The 18,896-nt window shown below is 41.7% G+C and overlaps 3 protein-coding genes across 4 annotated transcripts; 2 read left to right on the top strand and 1 right to left on the bottom strand.

Annotated features, from left to right (window-relative positions):
* Nucleotides 1-2,291: 2,291 nt before the first annotated feature.
* Nucleotides 2,292-8,912, top strand: slc25a33 (solute carrier family 25 member 33). The gene is made up of 7 exons (XM_040192701.2): nucleotides 2,292-2,567; nucleotides 4,399-4,572; nucleotides 5,519-5,596; nucleotides 6,706-6,806; nucleotides 7,113-7,179; nucleotides 7,667-7,947; nucleotides 8,055-8,912. Exons 1-7 carry the CDS (start codon nucleotides 2,527-2,529, stop codon nucleotides 8,252-8,254), a joined length of 942 nt encoding a protein of 313 aa, XP_040048635.1. The 5' UTR covers nucleotides 2,292-2,526; the 3' UTR covers nucleotides 8,255-8,912.
* A 1,031-nt stretch (nucleotides 8,913-9,943) lies between these two features.
* Nucleotides 9,944-14,387, top strand: LOC120828989 (uncharacterized). 2 transcript variants are annotated; one of them, XM_040192699.2, is made up of 9 exons: nucleotides 9,944-10,290; nucleotides 10,545-10,668; nucleotides 11,097-11,135; nucleotides 11,232-11,540; nucleotides 11,918-12,226; nucleotides 12,676-12,990; nucleotides 13,203-13,352; nucleotides 13,461-13,534; nucleotides 13,814-14,387. In XM_040192699.2, exons 2-8 carry the CDS (start codon nucleotides 10,638-10,640, stop codon nucleotides 13,502-13,504), a joined length of 1,197 nt encoding a protein of 398 aa, XP_040048633.2. In that variant the 5' UTR covers nucleotides 9,944-10,290; nucleotides 10,545-10,637; the 3' UTR covers nucleotides 13,505-13,534; nucleotides 13,814-14,387. The 2 variants fall into 2 exon arrangements, with proteins under 2 accessions (XP_040048633.2, XP_040048634.2); XM_040192700.2 differs by having other exon boundaries at nucleotides 10,062-10,290; nucleotides 13,811-14,387.
* Nucleotides 14,388-14,544: 157 nt separating this feature from the next.
* Nucleotides 14,545-18,599, bottom strand: LOC120828991 (uncharacterized). Its single transcript, XM_040192703.2, has 7 exons — nucleotides 18,210-18,599; nucleotides 17,921-18,019; nucleotides 17,044-17,072; nucleotides 16,847-16,872; nucleotides 16,716-16,769; nucleotides 16,568-16,630; nucleotides 14,545-15,896 (listed from the first exon to the last, which is right to left on the bottom strand). The coding sequence occupies exons 1-7, from the start codon at nucleotides 18,289-18,291 to the stop codon at nucleotides 15,698-15,700; spliced, it is 552 nt and encodes a 183-aa protein (XP_040048637.1). The 5' UTR covers nucleotides 18,292-18,599; the 3' UTR covers nucleotides 14,545-15,697.
* Nucleotides 18,600-18,896: the final 297 nt, after the last annotated feature.

Raw genomic sequence — 18,896 nt, 5'->3', positions numbered from 1 at the left:
GTGTTTTTAGTCGAGGTAGAGTGTGAAGATGTGAAGGCTCTCTGCGGTCCGGATGTGATCAGAGAGCCAGGACAGAGTTGTGATCTTGTCGAGTGTTTGGTGCCTTACTCGGTGCCTATAGGCCACGATCATAACACCTGTGTGTATGTGCAGAGTCTCTAAGCCGTCAATATACGTCACGTAAGACGTAAAAAGCATTCAGACACGTTATTAAACACAACGTAGTTCTCACCATACGTTTTTCAACTGCTCATTGCCTCTGAGATCAAAAACACAGTAATCAATACGAAACAACCATATTTAGTCTGGACGCAGTCAATGGGAAACATGACGGTGTAGAATCATTTGAGCCTTGACTTTGTGATAACTGGAATAGAGGACCGTCTGGTGCTTCTAGAGAAACTCCTTCCTGTCTGAAAGTCATTGATGTTGAGGCTGCTGGGAAATGACCTTGACGTGTAGGTAGAAAAAGTGACAACCAGCAACCAGCCACATCCCATGTGGCTGGTTGCTGGTTGTCCCTTTAAAGATTGTAAGCTAAATGGAATAGTATGAAAATAGGGACTGTGGTACTTTCGGTTACACTAAAATGAAAAGAATGGATGAAACTAGCAGACACACCCTGAAATACCTTTTAAAAAGGTAAACCAAACAAGTGATTGGCTGTTTAATAGAACGTACCACATAGTAATGTGAAAGTTCCAGCAATACAGAAGGTGAGGCACTGGCTTTTTAAATGAGCCACAGGATCAGTTGAGGACAAATGAGGACAAAGGCCACGCTGTTCTCCTGTTTGGTCACACGGTGTCACAATTTACAACTTCCAACGAATCCTGACAGTCAATCCATTTGGGACTGTTACTTACAGGTGAAATAAGTATTCAGATCCTTCATTTAAAGATTACAGAAGTACATGACAGTTTCTGCTTTCAAGATGATGCATGTTTGGCTTATTTGTTCTCTTTATATTTGCACTCTTCCTACAATACTGTAACTGCTGGCTGAGTATAAATAGTTTTATCTTGAGAGCTATATGTACAACAATGTATAATATTCAAAGTATTCCTAGTTCCTCGGACTGATATTAGATTGTGAATACTGTAATGTGTGAACAGCATTTTACAGTCGTTAGTTGATGTGGAGGTAGTTAGTATAAGATGAAGAAAAGGACAGAAATTGCAAACTCCTGCTTAAGACATTTATAAATGCTGGTCGAAAGCAGTACAGTTTGTGGGCACCAGAGGTCCCAATGGAAATCTTTTAATGCCGTGGAGTCATTTTTCAGGCCCCTTGCAGACCTGTCCTGGTTGTTGGCTCCCAGCGGAGATCGCATATCAGCGTCTGAACTGAAGGAGTTTCCAGTAAACCTGCCAAAATGCTGATTTTGCACATAATCTGACCTGGTGGCACAAAAGACCAACAATAAGAATAATTTTTGCAGTAATAGCCAGTCTTCTCACAACTGGCCTCGTTTACTTATGTAGAGAAGTCAGTATTAGATGGAGACTGTTTTTATGACTAGCTTCTAAACTTAGTTTTAAGTAAAGTATTGGATCACCTGCCAAGGGACGTCAGATCCAAAATTAGCTGAAGCTACAATCTGCTGAATGAATGGAGACATTTGTACTTCGCATAGTCCCCTTTAGATTAAAAAATGTACATAGTTACTTTTTAATTAATTGATCTTAACCGTGTCGTCCTACATTATTAACACATAATGAAAAACCTTTGTTATTGTGATTTCAAAGATCTCAAAAGTGCAGCTGTTTTAATAAAACTGTTTTGACACATATGTTATCGCACAGATAAAGGGGGGGAACAAAGTGTCTGTATTTTTCTGTAGTTTTATAGCCGGGGTATCCTGAGGGTAATAGCTCACCAACATTTATTACTCAATATACTGTACAGCACATACCATAACATCACATGACCATTATGGAAAACAAGCTGGCATTGGGTCATATTTCCGCTCCAGTTTAAGTCAAGGGCCCTGTTGTCCTGTGATCTTCCCTTTGAAAAAGATGTGACTGTTTATGCTGACCATCTACTTCACAGGGGGATTGTAAAAGAATAATACAGTATTTAGTATTAGTTTAGTATTAATAAAAAGTTTTTTTGTAATCATACATATTTAATTCAATAACGATAACGGTTCTAAACCCTGCAGAATAAAACAATATAGAAGACCAGAATAAATCCAAAAGCTAGAAACTGTTATTCTGCTGTTTTGTTCATCTCTGTTGAACATAACAATGCTAACCATTGCCCAAACAACAAGAAAATACCGATAGCACATCTGTGAGCACATGTTTTGACGTCACAGACAACACCCCCGTCCGGCCCCCTCTGACGTAAATGGTGAGCAGTTCCTCACAACACCCACCGCCGCTCCACCCAGCCGGGACGAGTGGGGCGACACTGCGCTCGCACGGGGATCACACCACCGTTGTTCTTCTCCTTTGCGAACCAACGCGTTTCTAACAAGCCGCGCAACTCGAGTATGGTGACGGTGTGAAAGGGGACAGAATGGCGCAGAAGGACACTCTACTAAATCTCTTTGCAGGGGGGTAAGTCACGTGAGCGCTTACGTTATTGCCTTTAACCAGAGTAGTGGTGCGTCAATTATAGCGCAAGGGTTCGTGTAATGCGAAGGGTGTTGATTTACACGAGTGCTTTTGCGCCTCCTCGTAGAAGTTACTCGATGATCTCGCTCATTTTCGCCATTAAAGAGCCGCTGGTCTGCTAGCGACGCAGCTGAGCTAGCTCGTGTTAGCGCAGCACAATATGCCGCATTTATACCAGGAGTCGTCGCTTTATATGACTGCGTTCTTAATTACTGCGTAAATGGCCGGGGCGAATTAAAGCAGAAGGGTGTTTTTAGTAACGCTGTAGTCGTACATATTTTATTTAGTTAGGAGTCCAGCGCTAACGTTACTTCCTTGCGGAAGTTTTGCTAACACCGGCTCCGCTAGCACCTGCTAGCCACCGTTAGCTAGCGAGACACCGCTGTATGCTCCTGCTCTAACATTAGATGTTCGTGTCGGGGGTAATAACGTTGCGTGTAAGGTGGCGCGCTGCGTTACAAGTGGCGCTAAATGTGTGCAATGAACCGGCCGAGTGTTGGCCGGAGGTGGCGCAGTGACAAGAGATAGCAGCCTTCAGCTAGCCGTATGCTGTGTCCTTCGGGGTGACGTAACGTGGAGTAAAGTAAAGCGGAGGCGTCCGCGCTGGCGGTGCTGGCGGCGCTGGTTAACCTCCTCTTGATGACGTCAAGGCCCGTGATGTTACCGCGGTGCCGGTGGCCTCCAGCGGATGTTAAAGTCGCATGTTAAAAGCACTGGCTCGTTAAAATGACGCCATTTTACCCTTGAAATGTTATGAGGTTACGAAGTAGCTACACTTCTTTTGGCTCCACACATGACCCTTGTTGACTCGTTATTCTGGTTGTATATCCTTATGGTTGAAATGCACTTATTTAAAGTTGCTCTGTATAAAAGCGTCAGCTAAATGACATGTTATACAATTTAAATTCGTTGACTGTATAATACCAGGATGCTGACTGCTTAAATTTAACTATCTCACTGTAGTCAGGGGAGAATATGTGTTTACCTCTCAGGGTGTGTGTTGAAGTACTATCGACGCGATATCATTTTGCAAACACATTTGTTACTTGTCAGAACGCCCACACTCTTGCTTCCCTTCGCCAGGAGATTTCATGGCTACAACAGTTCAACAGCGCTTTGTGTCATAATGTCTACATGTTTTTGTTTGTCAAATTAGGTTATGCAACATGGAACATTGTGCACTGCGGAGTACGACTCCTTTTGTGTCGTGAACTATCAGAATGCCCGGGTGGACAGGTGTCCACGCATCCGGGGGGGATAATTAGGTCAGGTGTTCCTTTTAGCTGAGATGTCTCACTCTGTCCCTGCACAACCGGTACAGAGGCTTAGTCTGATCCCTTCCAGAGTTCTAAGCGTGTCACAGACAACGATATAGACATGGTTGATAAAGGCTGTGCCACTTTGAACTGTAGGTAAATAAATGCATTATTCTTTTAGCTGGAATAGAAAAAAGTTATGTTCTCCAAAAACAGGGAATGGACTCCATCCAACTGCAATCAGACCGTATTAGTCGTAAAGCCCTCTGCACTAGATGTGCTGGGCTAACTAAGTTTTTCCACTGCAGAGCCCGGAACCGGCCTTTGACCACACTTGTTCATTGCAAACAGCCGTAGCTCCTCAGCTTTGTTTTGATGAAAGAACACTATGCTCAGTGTAAGCCGACACAAGTATCGCAAACAAAATAACCCCTCTACTTGGGTTACATACATGTATTTGCTTGTATGATGCGAGTCCATCATCTTAATTTCTCATTTTATATGTTATCGATTTGCAGATGTAGCGGCACGGTGGGAGCCATCGTGACCTGCCCCCTGGAAGTGTTGAAAACACGGCTGCAGTCCTCCGGCCTCTCCCTCCGACCCGTCTTCCAGGTCCAGATGGGCACCCTCAACGGAACCGGAGTTATTCGCCCTGGGACAGTTACTCCAGGGCTCCTGCAGGTCCTACGGTAAGATGTTGCTGTTTGTTGTAGTGGCTTTTTCCTTGAGGTAATTTAGTTTCTTAAATCTTACATGCAGTGAGGATCTGAACATTTGTCTTGGGTGTATTTAACAGGCAGCCCGAAACCGTGTGCACCATGAAAGCACCCCTCTAGTGGCCCTGCTTAGCTTGGTAAGAACTAGAAGCAGGGAGCCAAGACAAAGGAGGGGAGATTTTATGCAGGGTGCTAAGTCATATTACACTTAGAGGGCCGGGGGCACGACTTGGACTGTTGCTGTTAACTTTTAAAAATTGTTATATAATTTTGTTTTAAAGCCCCCCCCCAACATTATTATCCACATTTTACTGTAAATTTAAATCTTTTGAATTTTCCTAAGCTGTTAAAAATAGCATTTTCCATGGCAATCAGTGAATTATCTTTGCATTTACAGGCTTATATTTATTTATACATGTGTAAAACTATTTCTGGACAGGAAACCCCTTCCCCAAGTCATTGAAAACTCCATAATGAGGTTTGCATTATTGTTTTTAAACTGTTTTTGAGGGGAGGAGTCTGGGTATAAAGTGAGAGGGAGGGAGAGAGAGAGGTGGAATGTGTGAGAGACGAGTTACAAACCCCAACACGATTTCCCCCCCCCCACCGTTGCACGGTCCCAGACAGACCTGAATATCATCTGGCTAATGAAGTTCACTCCCTGCAAAGAGTTTTAAAAAAAACCTTGCAGGGACATGGCTGACGTGACAAGTCAGAGAGGACCGGGTTTCACACACTTGATTCAACCAGCTCAGTTGAACGGGGCTGGAAATCATCCTCGTTCCCATAATAGAAGTGGTTGGAATAGTCAGACACAGACCTTTACTGTGACCTGTAAAGAACGTTTGACCTGTGTATCCCGTGTATTTATCTAAATTAAAATGTTAGCTTTTTGACTGTGATTTTTCTGTTGTTTCAGCTCCATACTCGAAAAAGAGGGACCAAGATCACTTTTCCGTGGGCTGGGGCCAAATCTCGTTGGCGTGGCACCCTCAAGGTACAATTAAATCCGTGTCAACACTGCACTCAGGCGCTCCACCTTTTCCTTACCAGGGAGTGTGTTTTTGTCATGACACTTTGCCAAACTCTGTTAAGGACGCCGGCCGTTTGAGGTACAGGTTTGTGATGTCAACCATTGAAAGAACTATTCCTAAACAATGAACAAAGCAAATGCTAAAAAGGTCACGTAGGGAGGCGAGTGGTGGTTTCTCAGTAGTCTGTTTTATGTGGCAGGACACTTCCGAGTGTTTTAATTGTCACAGGCGACCCAAGGAAAACAAAACGGAAGGCTGTGTTTATATTTTAAAACTTTATTGGCTGAAAGCAATAACTGGTTTGTATAAACCGAAAGCTGTTGTCATGTCTACAGAGTTCTTTCACTCAGTTTAGTTTTTGTTGGCTACAGCGTTCGTCAACACAAGTCCTCTGTACTTGTTTTTGATTAAACTTGAACAATGTAAAAGATTAGCTCAAACGTTTGTTTGATTCTGAGACACTAAAATACATTAATGGTGCAGTTTTATTTTTAAGTTCAATTTCCACCGTTTTTGTTTATTTCTGTAGTGTCAACAAATAGTTTGTTGTTTGGCATGTTACCTCGTGGATGATAATTTAAACACAATGACTTAAAATAAAAAGCCGTGGTGAATTTGCCATGGAAATGTTGATTTAGACTCTGACCCTCGGTTGGACTGAGAAGGTTCAGAGGTCACGTCTGCTCTCCTCATGGTTAATGAGTAGCCGAGATGTGATCCTTTGCCCGGTGATTCCACATTCGCTCCATTCCGCTTGCCAACTTGGACAGGCTCACATTCGGGGCAGCTCTGTGGGGACCCGTGGTGCCCGCTGCTTATTCAGCCCATTCTGGTGCACTGGCGGTTTGTTCCAGAATCCAAGTAGAGAAAAACAGGCATTGGGGAAACCGACTGCTCTGGATGCACTCTGTCAAAGGCCAACACAAGTCCAAATGGATTCTTTTGCAGAGTTGCCCAGTTGTTCATAAAAAACACATTCACCTATTGAAATGCATTCATTTAATCTGGGTGTTCTCACCTTTTACAGCTGCTTCTGTCTTGAGTTCTCACCAGTTTTTTCTGTGTGTTTCAGAGCCATTTACTTTGCTGCGTACTCAAAAGCTAAAGAGACGTTCAATGGGCTGTTTGTCCCTAATAGTGGAGTGGTGCACATGTCCTCTGCCGGTGTTGCAGGTGAGCAGTTAGCATGTTGGCCTTCCTAACACACACATAAAATAGCTGTAATACAATCCAGGGCTCTGCAAAAATGGTCTTACCCACTGGCTGATGCGTGTAAGCATTCTTCCTACGTGCCATTGTTTTTGTATAAAAACAAACCGATTTTTTTTCTTGCATATATTGATGCTTTTGCTCTGTGCTTCCTTTAAATCAAGCGCAAACTTCTATTCTTACAACTTTAAGATGAGTTACACTGAGGGATGAATTGAATCGTATGTCAATGTGAAAATAAATGTGCCTCTTTTACCTCCCTGTTCTCAGCTTTTGTTACTAATTCTCTGATGAACCCCGTCTGGATGGTCAAGACCAGAATGCAGCTGGAGAAAAAGTGTGTACACTCCCAATTTCACCTATCACGTGTTACACTTAGTTTAATTTAAACACCTCCAGCTAAAATATATCATTTATTTTAGGCGCTACCCAGGTGTCCAATTCTCCATATACTACGACCTTTAACAGACCTCCATGATGGTGTCCTTGGGTTAGGCGGTCTTTGAGACTGAGCGTGTGACCCGGCTCCAGGAATACACAGTGCTGACGCACTGACCTGCGTGCAGAAGAAGAGTCTATATTTACATTACTGAGTACAGGGCAGTAGTATCATGTGAGGACTTGAGAACAGATCTGTTAACTCAGTAACAGCTGTACTTGGTATTGAACTCGAGAAGGAAAGTCCAGTGTTACATACTTCCTCAAAGGGCTAAAAGGGTTGATGTCCATTAACAGTTAGAATATCCAATAGTTTCCAACCCTGATCTTCCCCACCGAGTACGACTTTGGCATTAATGAGGCTTTTGGTCTTTCTCCTTTTTTAGAGCCAAAGGAGAGAAGAAGATGAATGCACTGCAGTGTGCCCGGTATGTTCACAAAACGGAAGGAATTCGGGGCTTCTACCGAGGCCTGACTGCATCTTACGCTGGCATCTCGGAGACCATGATCTGCTTCCTCATCTACGAGACGCTGAAGAAACACCTCGCCGCGAGCCAATTCGCCTCCTCGAATGGCGGAAAGGAGAAGGGAGCATCGGACTTCCTGGGTCTGATGATGGCTGCTGCTTTTTCAAAGGGGTGTGCTTCCTGCATTGCCTACCCACATGGTAAACACTAACCGCCATTGTTCGTCGCTTGCAACACAATGACAGGGAGAAGTATTTGTTTGGTGACTAATGTGCTTTTTGTTTTTTTTGTTTGTTTTCCTCCACAGAGGTCATTCGAACGAGGCTTCGTGAAGAAGGCAGCAAGTACAAGTATTTCTTCCAGACAGGACGGTTGATAGCGGTGGAAGAAGGCTATGCAGCTTTTTATAGAGGACTCATTCCACAGCTAATTAGGCAAATCCCTAACACGGCCATCGTCCTCTCCACGTACGAACTCATTGTCCATCTTCTTGGGGATTCAAAGTGAAGAAGCCGCTGGGAGCCTGACAAACGATGGATGGGACCCAAAACGGGATGGGCAAGAGACTTTTGAAAATGCAGTACATAAATTTTATTTATGTGGTGCTACAGAGACTTTTATGGTGGCGCTGAAGCAGGTTGTACTGTTATCCAAAGAGCTATACACATTATTTTATTAAAGGCTTGTTAGGAGTTTTTCAAAAGCCACTGAAAAAGTCATGGTACTTCAATTAAAACTCCACACCTGCGAAAAAGGTCATCTTGTTAAAGGGTTCGTGTTAAGTTAACTAAATTATTGTATATTTTGTTCTCTTATGTCATTGTTTGTTCCCTTATCAGTGGTTAATGTACCAACACGCATGACTGCATAAGTTGACTCTTGGTTACTCAGATTAAGTACTAGTATTAGTGCTGTTCGCTGAACTGTAACAACCACAAATCATTGAGTTTTGCTTTTCAAAATCACTTGTTTTGAGCTTTGATATTTTTCAGAAAATTGTATTGTAATATTTTTCATTAATATACATACATACATACATGCATGCAGACGTATATCTGTATGCCGTCTTTGTGGGTGGGGGGGAGAAAGTCACCTTTTTAGAAAATAATGACAACTTGGATGCCTATTTGACCAATGGCGCAATAAAATGCATCAAGAAACATAATCGGGTGGTTTGCTGAATTCTCTTGTAACTACACAAAACTAGCACAACCGTGATGAAAGCACACTGGAAGAGACGCGTCTGCACTGCAAATATGCAGAAGAGGCAAATGACTCTGGGCTGGTTCTGTTAAGAGGTCCAAATATTGTAGGAACTTTTGTTTGATTTATGACTGAGCTTTTGTTTTACAATAATTTGAGTAAAATCTTTTTTTTTTTATGACAGACTTGAAGCAGACACAGTTTTGAAATAGTTTTACACAACTTGACAATTTTTTTTTTTTTTTAAACTGACAACGGCCTGTCACGTTGCAAAGGTACCATGAGTCAATCATTTTCCAGTCCTGCCACAAATGATGGGCTTGGTTGAGGTGTATTAACTCGGATTTGTTGATTTCCATGACACAAACCTCTTGGCTTTGCATTGATCTTCGGTCGAGTTGCAGTTCTCGTTTAGACTGAAGCAGGTTTGGCAGGATGTCTTTTCTATTGCAGGATTCCTTTATATCCAATGCCTTCTGCAGCTCTCCATGCCAGGGCCTGAGAGGACGCGGCTCTGTTCCGGTTGATCTTGGACTCAAACAAGGAACTGAAAGTGCAAATCTATCTCTATTTCATACATCCGACATGACTCAGCAAATAATGTGTTCTGATCTTTTCGTCCGCGTTGTAGAACAGGCTCACGAGGGATGACGGGAAGGCGTGTTCCTTTTTCACTTCCTCATAAATAAAGGTGACTAAATGTCATAACAAATGTTTCCTAACCAAGCCATTGTGCAAAACAAAAAAACTAAACTAATGAAGCAGTTTTTGTGCTAACTTTTAAAACCAGGCCTTATGTCCTTGATAAGAATAAAAAAAAACATGAAATGCTAAAAATATAGACCTGAAGTAAATACACAGAAAACTAATCGCATTCATTACTTTGCCTTGATTCAGTGATGAAGCCTGATTTTAAGAATGTTTTTGCAGTAAAAGAGGTTGTGGATTTTATTTATTTTATATTGCATGTAATTCATTTCAAATAAGAGCCTTCCTCTGGCTGCTGAAAAAACATACAGCCACAATCAAAGACGACCTGTCCAGGTTCACAAAACATAAATCAAGTCAGAAATTGACAAAGTTATTCCAAAGTATTTTTATTCTCACATTTGACGACTTAAGTGTCCCTTTACGCCGTGTGACGTTAGGGAGGAATTAACATAGACCTATTTGTCCGATAAATAAAGTAAATGTGCAGTATACAAAGCCCTCCTTCACCGCGCACCGGAGGTGAAGCTAAGGGACGAGCTGTGGTGACCTCTGTCTGCCGCGGGGGGGAACGACTCCACAGCTCAGCGCCGCTATTCCCCGATGGTTGACGTTAGGATCGCGGCCTAACGGTGAGTACTCGTTAAGTGTCATATATCACATTACCATGGTTATTTACATCGTGTCAAAGTCTCGCTTTCTCTGGTGACAAGAATGAACTAATAATAGCATTGCTCCATTGTGGATTATGTCTTGACACCCGCCCTGTCAGAGTCGGTCTGTTTAAAGTTACTTAGCCGTTAGCTATTAGCGACGACGTCAGTTAGCGGACCGGACCCCCCCCCTTTGTAGCACATGAGCTAACGTTAGCTAACTCAATGTTTAGTTCGGTCCCCAGCTTCCAACGCCTGCCTGCACCATCACCACGACGACGGGCGCCCTTACGACCCGGCGGTCGGATGGACGGGTGAGGGGAGCCATGCTGAGATTCCTCCATATCCCTTTAACAGGTAACGCGAAGCCCAGGTAGCTGACGTAATGACGGCAGGTTAAGATTGTGTGTCGGCTAAAGCTCTGACTCTGATCCAGGAGCAGCTAGCTAACGATACCGTTAACTTTAGTAGTTACGCTACTTTACGTTACTTTGGTTGGCGTGCTACAATGTTGTAAAAAAGTTTTAAAAAATAAAAATGTTTTGTCATATTTTGTTTAAACTCATGGCATAATTTATAGGGGTGAGGAATATATATATTTGTAAAATGACGGTGAAGTAGAATCGACCCGTCTGAAAAAAAGCAGTTTAAGTGAACACACTGACGAAATGAGCTTTCAATGCAGCACTTTTGTATTCGATCATACTAGTTAGTGTAATAATTATGCTGAACTGCTATTGTTGACAAGTTTTAATTTTGTATTTATGTTTGTAATGTCCCCACAGGCCTGTTGGGTGTTCTGTGGGATGGAGTAGCTGCTTTTGGTACGTCTGGGATTCCCACTCTCCTGCTGCAGTCACAGCTCTTCCCACATCTTCACACGTCTCTTAAGGTTTTTTTTCTTTTTCTCTGATCCACAGGTGGGGTCAGATTAGTAGATGGGGAGAACAAGTGTTCCGGCAGAGTGGAGGTCCTCCGCCATGACCAGTGGGGGAGCGTGTGCGACCATGGCTGGGACCTGCGGGAGGCGGATGTGGTGTGCCTGGAGCTGGGCTGTGGCTTAGCCGAATCTGCCCTTCATGGGTCGGCGTTTGGGGAGGGCAGTGGAGAGATCTCGCTGCGGCATGTGCAGTGCTCCGGACACGAGTCCAGCCTGACACACTGTGCTGTTGTCCTTCACAGCGACGTCCTCTGTACCCATGAGAAGGACGCAGGGGTAAAATGCTCAGGTGACGATTCAGGCCTTTAATCCACCATGATGGTTGAGGGATTTCTGAGTTGATTTGCAAAAAGCAATCTGGGTGCATCTAGACATGCATGTGGTCTAATTCAAATTCATACTACATGCATTTTCAGGTAATCCTAAATCCTAATTCAAAATCTTTTCTGTGGAGTCCCCAAAATCTGCAACTCTTGTCTTAAAAGAAAGCACATGACATCACACCTTTTATACCAGTCAAAGGTTTGAATACATTTTCTCATTCAATGAGAAGGTATGTCCAATCTTTGGACTGGCACTGCATCTCTTGAGATTACTCGCTACCCTTTTTTACATCCTAATAATTTTGTCCTCTAATCCACATTTTTTACCTGTCTTTACACCCAGGTACCCTTTTAACGCCCACCCTCACGCTGCTGTCACCTCACACTGTGTTCTCTCCTGGCGAGGCCGTTCGCTTTGGCTGCAGCGTTTTGCTTGGTCACCACCTCAGTGACTTCCACCTGTACAAGCATGGCGTTTCTACACCGCTGGTTACTCAGAGGGCGGACCAGACACAGACCAAAGTGGAGCTGACATTGTCTGACATAGAGACTTTCCACCAGGGCAGCTACAGTTGTGGGTACAGGATCAAGGGTGGCTTCCCTTCTCAGCTGCTGAGCTCCCCGCCAAGCAACTCTATAAACATCACTGTTGGTGAGTCATAACTTCATCGTCTTGTCTATTATAACACAAGAGATGCCGGTTACAGCTCCGAGTGGACCTTTTGAGTTTAGTATATTTATTGTTACACATTTGTATTTTAACGCCTGCTCCGTTGTTGTACTTTGTTTTATTTCTACGTTTCGTATGATTTAGCATTAATACGTTTCTATTCATTTATTTGTTTTTCATAAAAAACAATTCTTTGTATTGTCAATGTAATGGCATTTTTACATCTGATGTTCTGATTTTCTAGTTTGCTTTCTATGGCTCCTACCGGTTAATAATGACCAAACTAAGTGTAAGAGCCTACCAAAATGTTGCCATTTTATTTTGAATGTTCAGCCCCAAGTTGGGTACAAAACTTCTTTTTAGCAGGATGAAACGTCTGTCTCACCCCGAATATTATAACGCCTTTTTAATTCCTTGTTGAATGACCGCAGTGGAACTCCTGACTCCCCAACATTGGTACAACACGTCCGCTGAGGCCCCGGCTGGTTCTGTCATTAAAGGCCACAGTTTCAACATCAGCTGCTCCACCCCGCAGCAGTACCCCGGAGGCTCCTTCCAGCTGCGTCTGATCCGCTCCAACGGCACAGTGCGCCAGTCCCTGCCTGCCCTCACCCCCGTGGTCACTTTCACCTTCCCCAGTGCCCAGAGCGCCAACGAGGGATACTACTACTGCCTGTATCGGGTCCAGCTGGGGGGGCGCACCTTTGTCTCCAGAGAAAGCCAGCCCCTGCCTATAGCCATCAGAGGTGACACTGATAATATTATAAAGACAAGATATGTTTGTACGGATGCTATTCTTTACTTATGTTACCAGAGTGTCTATTAGATGGAATTTCAAATCATTCATATTAATCATTTAAGACTCTGTGTACATAAACCTCTACATGTTTTCCTCGATTGTATCACATACCCATATATGATAACCTACCCTGTATGTAACTCCTCCTCCCATTCTCAGACCCAGATCCAGTACTGAGTCCAATGGTGATCAGCTGGCTTGTGTCCGGCCTGACATTTGTGGTAGCTGTCATTGTTCTTCTCATCGTGGCCAAGGTGCTGTGCAACAAGGAGAAGAAGCCCACTGAACTTGAGCGAGAGACCAGAACCTGTAAGTTCATTTTTCTAACAAGGGCTTGTTCGGATTTAGGCAGACGTGGGACTTCTAGATGACATCCTGTATGTCGGCTGTGACTAGTTGATGTGTTTCTTCCAACAGGTGTGGATAACACTTATGTTGCCTTATCAATTAACAAGCCATGAGGGAGACTGCAGGCCACCGTATCACTAAAGGTATTGAAGTGCACATAAGATGCCTATAAAATGGTATCTATCCTCCTTGTAAGTTTTCCCGTTTTCCAACAATTCAAAGGATATTTGATATTTGTTGCACCATCTCCTTTATCCTTGCGTTTTTCCACTTGTAATAACAGCAAGTGGTACAAGTCTTGTGAGGGTGGATACTTTTTTATAGACACTTTAGTATTTGATCCTTCATTGTCTGCAGTGAATTGTGCCACACAAGTACACTTTAAAGTGAAGCATTTTATTTCTAATCCTTGTTAAAAGCAGAATCCCAAGTGAGAGGACAGCAAGGGGCCCCATGACTCAGGCGGGAGGAGACGGGGCGCACAACAAAACAGCTGTCGGTCTTCCACCTCCGGAAAGAGGCACATGGTGGGCGCAGTTCAGTAGAGTCTGGATAAGGCAGTTTTTACGGGACTAACGTGGACCTACATCGCACCAAATATCCGCCTTGTGGTATTGGTCGGAAACGATGGATGTGATGGGGTTTAAAACCTTCTATTATAACTAGTATTAACTAAAAGCTACAAAATACTGACAGTATAGATTTGTTGTCATTTCTACATCTGCGAGACTGTACGCCAGATGTATAGTGGGAACAGTGCAACTAAAAGCTAAATTGGGGAACATGCATTTGAAAGACATTCTGTTATTTAGTAACACCAAAAGGCTCCACTAGCTTATGTTGTTCTCGCTTCTACGGATCAATGATCCTTAAAGGATTACGAAGTGGTTTTGTATTTTAGTCTAACCCAATGCATCTTATGCCGTTTGAAATATGTAGATCATTGCACTTAAAGTTCATAGAAGCTGTAGTGAATTAAAATATGCTGTTGTTTGAGCTTGTTGTTGTCATTTGTTGACCATCTACATTCCTCTCTGCATAAACTGTTGATGGATCTATTGCATTAGATTGGACTACATGGAGAACACATTTTAAGTGTTTATTTCTATATCCTCAATTGCTTTTTTGAATCAGTTACTATGCAATTCAAACATTTACATATTCAAGCTCTTTTAATAGTTGAAATAATGTTACAGCAATACAAAACACATCACATCAAACTCTATAAAATGTAAAAGTTGGATAATAAAAGTGCACATTCCTAGTGGAACAAAACATACACATGTCATTACAGCTTGTATAAAGTTCAATTTAATAATTGTACCCAAGATAAAATATTAGTACTTATTACATTTTGAAAAAAAATCCCAATTGTTCCTACAAAACCACTTAGGCACTTTTATGACAGCTGGTCTGAAAGCTGTACTTTTTAATAATTATTTCTGATAACTGACAAATGGAAGCATTTTTGATACTGAATAGCAGATTGATTAAAGCACTGACGTGAGGTTTAGCTGTTTGTTATTGATATGGACACACTCGTTCTGTGTATTTTTAGTGCAAAAAAATTATGGCCAAAAATTGATTTAAATTTGGCAAACTGACATGTCTCTTATTCAATCAATGGAATATGAAGTTTGACATTTTGAGATTTTTAAGATGTGGTTAATAAAGTATGATCTTCCCATGCAGATAGATTCATTGTGAATGGCTGAAAGAGTATATTTAATTGTCTGAGGTTTAATAACAATAAAATGGGGTTGTAGTCGGGGTTCTTTATGCTCTTAATATAAAAAACCTTAGTCAACAACATCTCTATTTCTAAATATTTAACCTTATAATAATCCATTGATCTTAAATTGCTGCAATCAAGATCTGTGGATATAGAATGTATAGTAAAACTGCCATAACATCTGGAAATAAATTAATTTCTTGCCACATTTAGCACCACAAGATCACCAGTTGGTGCACGGGGCTGTGGAGGAGCTGCTGATTGATGATATCAAAAACCTCACCAGATCCCACTGAAAGCATCCAGGGAAGAGGAAGAAAGCTTTTCTATATTTCTTTGTGATATGTGCTGGTCCTCCTGGTGTCCTCATCTCTTCTAGTAGTGTTGCTGTTTGACAATTTTACCCATGACCATAAGCAAGCACGTAAACCGCCACTATAAAGCATACAAATATTGCATTAAGCCCAATGTCAGCAAGGTCTAAATTAAATGCATTAACCAAAATACATACATCCAATCAAAATGCACCATTATGTATAATATCCCCTTAAACCAGGCTTTCATTTTAAAAAAATCATTCTATTCCTTTGAGGGATTCATTTGCTTCCATGCTTGAAAAAATTAAGTAGAGGAAGAGAACCACAGCCAGGAAGAAGACAAACTGAACCCAGAGTGGGATGAGGCGAGACGACTTTGGTGCTTCTGGCGATTTCATGGGGGTCGATTTCTTATAGGAGTCTCTGTAAGTTGACGGTGTGTCGTACATGTCCGACCTAAAAGGAAAGTAAATTAACCATGAATACATCTAATTAATATTGCTGTTATGGCTCTGGGTTGAGTGACAGTAAGGATCTTTTTGGAGGGAAAATCAATGTTATTTATTTATTTTTATGATTTCTTTCACATCAAGACATTTGATAAATAATGAATTGCTTTAAGCCCTCATAAATACAATATAATCAAAAATAATACTTTTATAACACAGGTAAAATACCTGTATTGAAAATAGTAATAAGGTAAAAGCACAAACATACTCAGTGAAATATAAGCCAGGGATGTGAGTTACGTTGTTAATTAAATTATTATATTGTTACATTGATGCATTAATATCTATGCAGCATGTTGCTGTTGTTTGAGTTTGGGCTCCAAAATCCATTGTATATGTTGTCTGGTAAACCATACACCATACTTTCTAAACTCATACATTCCTACAAAACCATAATCTTTAAAGTAACCAGTCACTGCAGCTGTGTAAGAAAAGCAGTAAATAGTACAATATTTGCCTCTGAATTGTCACAGAGCAGAAGTACTGTATGTAGGGTAGAAGTCAAATGAGGTACAGTAATGAGGTATATTGTAAAAAGTGACAAACAAATGAGATCATCGTAACTAACTAAAAATAGATTTTGACGACACTATTTGACTTGAGTACGAATACACTTACTCATCGACCAAATCTCTTCCTCTGTATTCAGGCATTGCGCTCGAGTAGCTGGAGTACGATTGTCTGTAGAGAGAAACAGAACACGTGTGGAAACTTCTCACCAAATGAGACGACAACCAATGCAAAGATTCATATATTGACAACTTACACAGGTTCAAATTCCCTCTCACTCTTATCTGATCTTGGCCGTATGTAGGAGCCACTAGATGAGACAAAACAAGATTAGATTTACTTAAGCAAAGGTAATGCATGTTTGGAGCTGACAGTAGAGGAACTGACCGGTCTCCTGCACTTTCATTCCTGACCTGCAAGATGGAAAACAGTGATAAGAAGTAGTGAAGTGTTGCACCAGTGTTTACATAAACAAAGCATACCAATACACAAAATAACCTTTTCTTACGAAATATGTATGTTTATTTAATTAGTAGGCAAGTAATACCATTATAACTAAAGACAGCATGGACAGGGTTACTTACAGGTGTCCTGTATACGTAGGTGACTTCCTCTGAAATAGAAACACAAACACGTGTAACATTTTTCAATTACACTAAAACTTGCACATTTACTAAATCTAATTGGCCCGAGGAAGTACAACATTTGCTACCCAAATATTGTGTGACCTCTTGAAGGCTGAAGGCATCAGCGGATTAATACAGTTAGTGATGGTCCACCTGATCGATGTTCACAACAGCAGCACAGATGTTTACAGTTGTTTTTCACTGGCTCTGTTCTCTCTTGTTAAAGGAAACACAACAGCAGCACAGATGTTTTTACAGTTGTTTTTCACTGGCTCTGTTCTCTCGTTAGATGAAACACAACAGCAGCACAGATGTTTTTCACTGGCTCTGTTCTCTCTTTTTAAATAAAACATAACAGCAGCACAGATGTTTTTACAGTTGTTTTTCACTGGTTCTGTTCTCTCTTGTTAAATGAAACACAACAGCAGCACAGATGTTTTTACAGTTGTTTTTCACTGGCTCTGTTCTCTCTTGTTAAATGAAACACAACAGCAGCACAGATGTTTTTCACTGGCTCTGTTCTCTCTTTTTAAATAAAACACAACAGCAGCACAGATGTTTTTACAGTTGTTTTTCACTGGTTCTGTTCTCTCTTGTTAAATGAAACACAACAGCAGCACAGATGTTTTTACAGTTGTTTTTCACTGGCTCTATGGGTATTTTTTTTAATCTTTACAACTTTGGAATATATTTATAATTATAAAATTATAATGGCAAAAAGCTTGTTTACCACCAGCACTTCAAGGAACGTAAAATAATACGTTACATAATTGGAACTTTTATGGCATTTGTAGACTTGTGCAAAACAAAGCCGTAGTATTGAGGAGTAAGTTACCCTCTTCTCGGTAGAAGGTTTTATCAGGGGAGGCTTTGGAGACTTTCCCTTTGGCCATGGCCTCTTTCAGCTTCCTCTCATACAGACCTCTGGTGGAGTCTGAGAACAAAACAAAACGAAGTCACCTGAGAGACGACGGGCCACCAAACCACACTATTACACGTATAGCGTGTGTGTGTGTGTGTGTGTGTGTGTGTGTGTGTGAGAGGCCCGCGTGAAGCCGGCGGGCGTTAACCCTGATTTAAAAAAGAAACGGGCGCAAAGCGACCGTTGAAGGTGAGCCACTCACCGACCACCGGCCCGTGCTTTATCCCGTACTCATCCAGAAGGTCGCTAATGTCCTGGGCGGATTTACTTCTTAGTGAAGACATTTTTTTGTTGTTTGATTTTACTCGTTCAGGTTTCTGTGATGAGTTATTGGTGAGTTCCGGTTTCAGTTAAGCTGTTAGTTTCTTTTACTAAAAACCAGACCAACAGCCCCTCACTCCTCCCACCGAAAATACCAGCGTGCGCTTGTTTTGCCGCGCAAAAGATAAGAAAATATCTGTGTGGAGTCGAACGCGGGTTTGGATGGAGGGATCGGGTAAACCCCGCTCTCGTCTATTCACCCAGGTGATGAAAACATTCGAGCTTTCCGTCAAACGTACGTTGTATCCGTTCGAAACATTCTTCTTCTATGGTTTCAAGTTTCCATGTAGAAGTACAGCAGCGCCACCAGCTGTGTGTTTGTAGTCATATTTACACATTCTGCTGGTTGAAAGCAAGCGAGCGAGGTGACGTGTTTATCAATATTAAGGACATTAACCATCAAAAAGTTAATACATTTTTTTTATTAATTAATGTCATTATGAAAAATTAACCCGTTTACGTGTCGTCTTATAAATGGAAGCAGTGTATCTTTATTTTTCAATTTCGTATGTAAAAACTTGTATATGAAAGGAAGTAAATATATCTGTCCTTGCAAAGGGCATAACAT

Source organism: Gasterosteus aculeatus, chromosome 2 (genome assembly GCF_964276395.1).
Source record: "Gasterosteus aculeatus chromosome 2, fGasAcu3.hap1.1, whole genome shotgun sequence".
Classification (NCBI taxonomy): Eukaryota; Metazoa; Chordata; class Actinopteri; order Perciformes; family Gasterosteidae; genus Gasterosteus; species Gasterosteus aculeatus.
Note: the sequence above shows the minus strand (reverse complement) of the source record. Positions and strands in the feature narration are given on the sequence as shown.